This window comes from Rhinopithecus bieti, unplaced genomic scaffold (genome assembly GCF_001698545.2).
Source record: "Rhinopithecus bieti isolate Rb0 unplaced genomic scaffold, ASM169854v2 scaffold_41257, whole genome shotgun sequence".
Classification (NCBI taxonomy): domain Eukaryota; kingdom Metazoa; phylum Chordata; class Mammalia; order Primates; family Cercopithecidae; genus Rhinopithecus; species Rhinopithecus bieti.
Genome location: NW_016816833.1, coordinates 224,120 through 232,693, shown reverse-complemented (window position 1 = coordinate 232,693; position 8,574 = coordinate 224,120). Strand labels below are relative to the sequence as shown.

At 36.8% G+C, this 8,574-nt stretch overlaps 1 protein-coding gene across 1 annotated transcript in view; it reads left to right on the top strand.

The window, feature by feature from the left end:
- Nucleotides 1–8,574, top strand: part of LGR4 (leucine rich repeat containing G protein-coupled receptor 4) — a 112,613-nt gene that overhangs the window by 91,310 nt on the left and 12,729 nt on the right. The window contains 7 exon segments of the mRNA XM_017855301.1: nucleotides 308–523; nucleotides 1,666–1,737; nucleotides 3,827–3,895; nucleotides 5,124–5,195; nucleotides 5,379–5,450; nucleotides 5,748–5,816; nucleotides 7,333–7,404. Coding sequence (XP_017710790.1) covers nucleotides 308–523; nucleotides 1,666–1,737; nucleotides 3,827–3,895; nucleotides 5,124–5,195; nucleotides 5,379–5,450; nucleotides 5,748–5,816; nucleotides 7,333–7,404 — 642 coding nt within the window.

Sequence of the window (8,574 nt, the reverse complement as noted above, 5' to 3'; positions counted from 1 at the left end):
AAATTTGCAAGTTTTTTTTTTTTTTTTTTTTTAATATATCTTTCTGCTATAAAGTTACTTCTTAGCCAAAGATAGTTGAAGAATATAGATTTGGATACATGCCATTCTTAATGAAGGAAGAGAAAGAACTGACTTTCATATACGATACAGATCATGAAAAGTTATTAGATTTTATGAGGACTTCTAGTAAAATTAAAGATGATCATTTTATAAGTCCTTTTGTTTTGAAAGCTTTGAGTTGTGAGACTTGAACTGACTCATTTCACTAGAATTTGTTACTGAACATGGTTGTTTCTGTTTCTGTTAGGCGTTTAGATGCCAACCATATTACCTCAGTCCCCGAGGACAGTTTTGAAGGACTTGTTCAGTTACGGCATCTGTGGCTGGATGACAACAGCTTGACAGAGGTGCCTGTGCACCCCCTCAGCAATCTGCCCACCCTACAGGCGCTGACCCTGGCTCTCAACAAGATCTCAAGCATCCCTGACTTTGCGTTTACCAACCTGTCAAGCCTGGTAGTTCTGTAGGTATCTAACCCTTCTAATTCCATATATTTGTGATAATTGGGGTACAAAAACAGGCTTCTTCTGACAGATTGTTATCAAAGCACCTCGCTGAATATGCTCCTGAATAGTTAGTGCTTGAGGGAGCTGCTTTTGTACAAGATTAAACAGAATGGGAGAGGGCCGGGCGCAGTGGCTCAAGCCTGTGATCCTAGCACTTTGGGAGGCCGAGATGGGTGGATCACGAGGTCAGGAGATTGAGACCATCCTGGCTAACACGGTGAAACCTCGTCTCTACTAAAATACAAAAAACTAGCCGGGCGAGGTGGTGGGCGCCTGTAGTCCCAGCTACTCGGGAGGCTGAGGCAGGAGAATGGCATGAACCCGGGAGGCAGAGCTTGCAGTGAGCTGAGATCCGGCCACTGCACTCCAGCCTGGGCGACAGAGCAAGACTCCGTCTCAAAAAAAAAAAAAAAAAAAAAAAAAGAATGGGAGAATTTAAAAACTTAATAGCTGGTGATAATTGTTGAATCTCCCTAAGATAAATGACCAGTTGTAATCATGAGAATAAATTAGGTCATTCAGCACACATTCATACAGCTTTTACTTGTGTCCCAGCAAGTATTCAATGTTGAAAGAAGGGAAATCATTTCAATGTGGCCATAGAAGTTAGTCCCAGGGATATTTCGTGTTTTCCACTTGTTTAGAGAGTATGGGATGCAGTGCGTTTTTAATCTTCCAAGACATAACAAAGTAGCACTTCTTTTAAAATCTGTTAGAGATCTCATTGGTGTAAACTACACTTCCTCCACACTGTTACCCTCATGTCCTCAGTAGGAGAGCTCATCAAATTTTGCTTCATATAATTAAGAGCTAATCAAAACTTTATTTTGATATGAGTAAATATTAAATAATCTTCCATGTACATACCATATTTCCATTAGAGATACTTTCTCTTTCCATGGGGGGTATTCTATGTTTAGTGGGTCTGTGCAGTGTACATAGCAAGAGATAACTACCCAATGCCACTTGTTTTCTGTGGTCAACTGTTGGTATGTTTAGCTACATCATTGCTTTACACACCAATTCAGACATATAAAACAATGATAATAGTTGCCAATGGGAAATTGAAAAGTCATTTTATGCTTTTTTTCCTCCACAGGCATCTTCATAACAATAAAATTAAAAGCCTGAGTCAACACTGTTTTGATGGACTAGATAACCTAGAGACCTTGTAAGTATATTCATATTTTGGGCAACTGCATTGTGATATTGAAAGTGCAATTTTGTACTTCATTACAGAAAAAGAAAAAAACATTGGCCTTGAGTTCAGCTCCTTATTCACTTTGATACTTGACTAAATTCTTGCTATCAAATAACCCAATTATGAATACTAATCTAAGTCCATGGCTAAAAATGGCAAAAGGTGAATTGCATATTTTCTCCCAAAGAATACACATTCAAAACAGCTCAATCTACACATTCAAAACAGCTCAATCTACAAAGATGTATACTTTTCCAGAAATGTTGGTTTTGTTAAATGTATGACAGTTTTGGAAGTTAGAAATTTCTAAAATGAATTCTGGATAGTTTTGTTTTCTTCCATGACCTCAGTTGCCTTCTGATTGTTAACACTGGATTTGAATACTATATCTGCTTTTGCATGTAACAAACGAAGATTTTATATTTTGCTGTGATACTTTTGTTGTTGTTTCCACTAGCTAGAGTGTTTGAGACCTCTGACTGTTTCAACTGTACATTGCACCACTATATAAGTAAAAGGCATTGTGCAGCTGTGTATAATTGAGAGTAGGATCTTTATTTTTGTTCTTTTAGCCTGTATTAGTTGCCTTTATTGCCTTTATTCAAAAATAATGTAATATTTGCTGTTGTGATGAGTAAATGATTCAGAGAAGGTCTCAATTACATGGGTGAGTAAAACCTGATTGGAATGCTCAGGGTTTGTAGTATTTTATTTGACTGAATTTTCTGGTTAACTGTCAATTAATGAGAAGACTTAAAACCTTTTAGGACTCTATTAATTCACTTTCCTATCTAAATTAGAGGATAGGAAACATCAATGGATATATGAAAGTTGAAAATCTTGTAGAAGATAGTTCCAAACTCAGATCTCCTTTGCTAAGTGTGTGAGTTTCAGTGTTATAAATAAAAGATTGAATAGGTTTCCTAATCCTAGGCTGTGTACACCATTTCAATTATGTTAAAATTAAACCTCTTCCCAGTTAAATTTTTATTTGCCGTTTTTTCTTCTATGTTACAAAAGGGAAAAGGAAAACAAAATAGGTCTCGAAGGAGCTGAGCTTTTTTGATTTTACTTTCAGTCTGAAATCAATCATGCTAATCATATGCCAATGTGCTCTTTATGTTAAAAGAAATTAAACTTTAAACACTCTCAGAACTAAGACTTTTTTAGTACAGATCACTATGGCTTACCTGTCCCCTAACTAATATAAAATTCCCAATAATTCATAACCTATATGAGGACAACAGTTGTGTGAATCTACCCTTGTCCTTCTGTTTATTCTTTTTTTTTTGAGACGGAGTCTTGCTCTGTCACCAGGCTACAGTGCAGTGGCATGATCTCGGCTTACTGCAACCTCTGCCTCCCGGGTTCAAGAGATTCTCCTGTCTCAGCTTCCTGAGTAGCTGGGACTATAGGCATGTGCCACCATGCCCTGCTAATTTTAGTATTTTTAGTAGAGACGGAGTTTCACCATGTTGGCCAGGATGGTCTCAATCTCTTGACCTCATGATCTGCCCACCTCAGCCTCCCAAAGTGCTGGGATTATAGGCGTGAGCCACTGTGCCTAGCCTCCTTCTGATTATTCTTATCTCAGGTCATCATGCTGATGGTGGAACTGAGTGAAGTCAGCTGCTCTTATACCAGAATTTCAGGAAGCCACTGTGAACTCCAAATGGAAACCTCAGTTTCATGCTGTCATTTACAAATGGATATTCAATGAATTATTTTCTATAATGAATTTTCAGAGAAATACCATTCAGATGATTTATGCATTTAATGCATCAGTAATACATGATTCCAAAAATTCTTTGAACTTGTAAGTTTGTTGACCTAAAAACATCATGGAAGAAGAATGATTTTCCTCTGTTCAGTATTGTAAGAAAAGGTGTAAATTCAGTTAAACTCCTACATGGTGTTGGTTTTGAATGACGATATGGTTGGTAAAGAAAGATTACCATACAGAGGATGTGATTAAAAAATATGTATCTGTAACAAAATGCCTTATGAATTATGACCATTATTTAATATTTTGATATATTTTCACCCATTTTTTTTCTAGAGACTTGAATTATAATAGCTTGGGGGAATTTCCTCAGGCTATTAAAGCCCTTCCTAGCCTAAAAGAGCTGTAAGTATTGCTTCATTCTCTTTATGTCTTCATATCCCTGAAACTCACCATTTAATGTTCCGACAATGAGATTTTAGCACATCTTGTTCCGTTGCATATAGCTGTAATACATGCACACAAACACACAAATAATCATACAATTGGATTGTGTTCGATGGCACAGACAATTTTGAGTATAGATTGCTGTATAGGGTTAGATGCTAGTAAAACAAGAAGGCCTGATATACAGTGTCTGCCTTTAAGGAGCTTTTAGTCTTAGTCTCACTGGGGAAACTGACCATGTTAAGACAGACAGCTGTTTCTAGGTAGAAATAAATGCTGAATGAATGGGATAAATAAATCATTCCAGAAGAATACCTAATTGAAGCTTGGAGTTACTGCAGAAAGCATCACCAAAGGGAAGGAGTTTGACTGAACTTGAAAGAATAAAAATATTTAAACACAGGAATGAGGGAGCATTTTGTTTTACTTCTTTCTTTCTTTTTGTTTGTTTGTTTGTTTGTTTTGAGCAGGGTCTCACTCTGTCGCCTCGGCTGGGGTGCCACGGTGCAGTGGCGTGATCACAGCTCACTGCAGCCTTGACCTCCCAGGCTCAGGTGATCCTCCCACCTTAGCTTCCTGGATAGCTGGGACTGCAGGCATGCACCACCATGCCCAGCTAATTTTTAAATTTTTTCTAGAGATAGGATTTCATCGTGTTGCCCAGGCTGGTCTCAAACTCCTGGGCTCAAGTGATCCCCTCAGAGTGCTGGGATTACAGGCATGAGCCCCTGTGCCCAGCCTGAGGGAACATTTTGGACGCTGGGTTTGTCATGGGTAGAGATAGTGACTGTATATGGCACAACAGGGACTGTGTGTCATGAGCTAGTTAATGGTTAACATTCTAAGATGCATTGCCAAGAGACTAAATACGGGCTACAGTGAGAGAGATTTGGAGGTTAGAACACCTGTTTCTCATGGTCTAAAGCTTTTTTCTATAATGAAGCAACAGATAAATGCATATGAGGGATCTGATAGATACCAGGCTAAGCAGTGGGTTAAAAAAGAATTAGGTATGATACTGAAAAAGATAAGATAAAATTAAAATTTGAGATTTCCTATGTTTTTGAAAATTTTCATGTAGTCATTATCAGTTGTATTTTATATAATGCTGAACTACAGTAGATACTTGGATTTTATTTCACAAGAGGATAATGCATTTCAAAATACTTTTCTCCTATCTTTCTAGAGGATTTCATAGTAATTCTATTTCTGTTATCCCTGATGGAGCATTTGATGGTAACCCACTCTTAAGAACTATGTAAGTATTTTTGAAAGTTTCTTTTAACGTATAATTATGTGAAGCTGTGTCTTTACAATGCCAAACATCCAGATAAATAATGAAAATTCAGACTTTTAGATATATGTACATTGTGAACATAGATTTAATGTTAGAGTGCTTGTGAACATATGAACATTTTACTTTTTTTGGGTATTTTCACAGACATTTGTATGATAATCCTCTATCTTATGTGGGGAACTCAGCATTTCACAATTTATCTGATCTTCATTCCCTGTAAGTATGTGAATTTAAAAACAAACCTGGATATTTATACAGTTGTTTTAGTGGAAAACAATAATTTGTTACTGGAACTCCAGAAAACAGAATCTTTAAAATTTTTTTCTCCCCTGGGCAGAATTTATAATGGTTCTTATTTTTGTGAACACTTGGCCAAATTATCACACTTTCAAGTACATTCAAGAGATGAAACTAGTTTTATTTTTAGTTATAGTTGCACTGTAATTTTAAACTGTTTAAAAGATAAAATATGAAAAAAATTAAAATTACTTTGTCTTTCTCAATTTCTTAAAGAGTCATTCGTGGTGCAAGTATGGTGCAGCAGTTCCCCAATCTTACAGGAACCGCCCACCTGGAAAGTCTGTAAGTGTGGCCCTTTGAAGAGGGCTTGTATAAAGATAACACTACTGGACTGCTAGCAGGGTGCCAGGATCTGTTAGTGACAGTTTATGTTGATTCCTTCAGTTTCCCTTTGTACATTTCATGCATGGAAAAGAATATATTGGGTTTGGGGTCAGTGAGCTTAGACAGAGTAGAGCTGATTATGTGGATAAGATCTGAAAAGTTCACAGAAAATACAAAGCAGCAACAAAGTGCCAAATTAGAAGCCGTGCTTTCAGAATTTAGAAGTGGGAGCAATCGATGTAGATTATCACAGAAGGCTTCACGAAGGAGGTGGAATGTTTGAATACTGTCAGGTTTCCCAGAGCTGAGTCTTTTATTTAAGGCAGGATTAGTAAAACTGGAAATACCAAAAGTATTCTCAGAGATGGCATATAGATGAGCAAATATAGCTAGAATTGCATGTTTATAATAGGATGGGGGTGGTATGAAGACATCGGAGAATTGTTTGTGATTAGACTTTAAAATGACAGGCCTTGAACATTGGACATTTGGTTGTGGCAATTTCCCAGTGAGTGGTCTGTGCATGAGTTTACAGGTGCACTTAAGATCTTGATGACCTCAGCCCTCCAGACAGTCAGGTGGGGCCTGAGGCAGCTAGGGCCTCTAGCCACAGGAGTCTTACTGCAGCATGCCATTTAAATGTTACAATGGTCACATGTGACAAGATTTTTTTAAAAAAGAACTTGGGAAGCACTGAGGTAAGGAGTTTAAACTTGACTCTTAAGGCAGTTGGAGATGTTGAGAATATTCGAGCAGGTAATGTGAGGAGGGTAAGGAGAAAGAGACTAGAGATGGGGAGAACGGTGAGGCAGCCGTGGGAATAGTCCACCTGACCAGATGAACACACTGAATTATGAGAGCTCCAGATCTTTAATCCATCACTGGATTTGTACCAGGACAAATAGTGTGGTCTGTCTGAGATTCCTCCATCCCTCTCTGCCTCCCTTCACTCTTTTTCTGAAAGAATTAGATGCTAGAAACACAACAGAGGAAAAAATAACAGGAACTGGTGATAGACTAGAGAAGGGAGGGGAATAAGAGAACATTTTCAAATGCTGACCCAGGTTGACTGAAAGAAAAGACAGAAACAAGGTTTGGGGGCAGCATGCAAAGTTGGTTTCAAAGGTCTTGGGTGTAAGAAGGTGACAACTTGCAATTAACTGTGATCAGACTGTGTGACTGTAGATTAGTGTTTTCCTCCTGGTCCATGTGGAGAATCAAGCCCATCATCTGGACAATATCAGCATCTAAGGTCACAAATGTTTTTGAGTTACTGTGGAGATGATATCAGAATTGGGGTTCAGTTCACCTTCCTGCATGTCTAACTTTATGGAATAATTAGGCCATGGTATGTATAGAATCTAGTCCATATGTAAATATGTGAGCACATTTTTTCTATCATTTTTCTATATGGGAATAAATTTTGCTTACTATTCTTGAGTTGAATTATTACATAAATAATGTTTTTCCACAGGACTTTGACAGGTACAAAGATAAGCAGCATACCTAATAATTTGTGTCAAGAACAAAAGATGCTTAGGACTTTGTAAGTTGAATCCTTCTTCCATTCCCCTCATACCTTTTGTTTATATATTCACACATGTTCAGTTTTATTTTTAAGGATCTACTTTCCATAAGGTGGTTTTGAGGTATAATTACTACTTAGTTGTTCCCTTTCTGTAAAGGAGCAGATATTTGAGTCATCTCCATGGTGGGTAATATGCATTTGAATTAGGTTTTAGGATTATGAATATATCATATACTTGTGACTTTATTTGAACAAAGTAAAACCAAGCTAGGTTCTTAATTTTTTCTCATCCTGACTCTTTGTCTTTATTCTAGTTTGTCCAGGGATATATCTCCTCGTATTCTCCTCTCTTTCATCTGCAACCTAAGCAGAGCCTAAATCTTTATTCAATCAGGAATGACCTAAAGCATGTAGCTTTCTAAAAACTTTAGGCTGACCTAGAAACTAAAAGTAAATAAAGGATGTAAAAATGTCACCAGAATAAACAATTAAGTTATTAAGTTGTTAATAAGTATTCAGTGGTGGGAGATAGTAACAAGATAAGTGACTGACTGATTAAGCAAGTAAAGTCACACATCCACTTAACAGTAGGAATACATTCTAAGAAATGTGTCATGGGGCAGTTTTGTCATTGTGTGAAAAATCATAGAGTATGCTTACACAAACCTTGGTGGTTTCTTCTACATACCTGGGCTATATGTAATCTCTTGCTCCTAGCCTACAAACTTGTACAGCATAATACTGTACTGAATACTGTAGGTAATTGTAACACAATGGTAAATATTTGTATATCTAAACATAGAAAAGTTGGAGCAGAAATATGGTATTATACTCTTATGGGACCATATCATTGTATATGGTGTCTGTCATTGACCAAAACTGTTATTTGGGTCATGACTATAATTTAGTGATGTAGTGGTGTATCAAACTTAAACACAATGATCACTGTTGAGGAAAAACTGCAGTGGGACTGAAAGTTAAATAGTTCTGGTGTTTGATGTAATATAAATGTTTTTTAAAATGTTGATAAGCATACCATTTCTCTTAGAGCTTTTCAATAAAAGAACATGTAAGTTATTTGTGGGATAAGCAATATTGAAAAAATACAAATTTTTAAACTGTATAAATACAAATTTTAAAAAATGTAGCTTTACCAACAAACTATATATTTTCTATATTTTCTATATT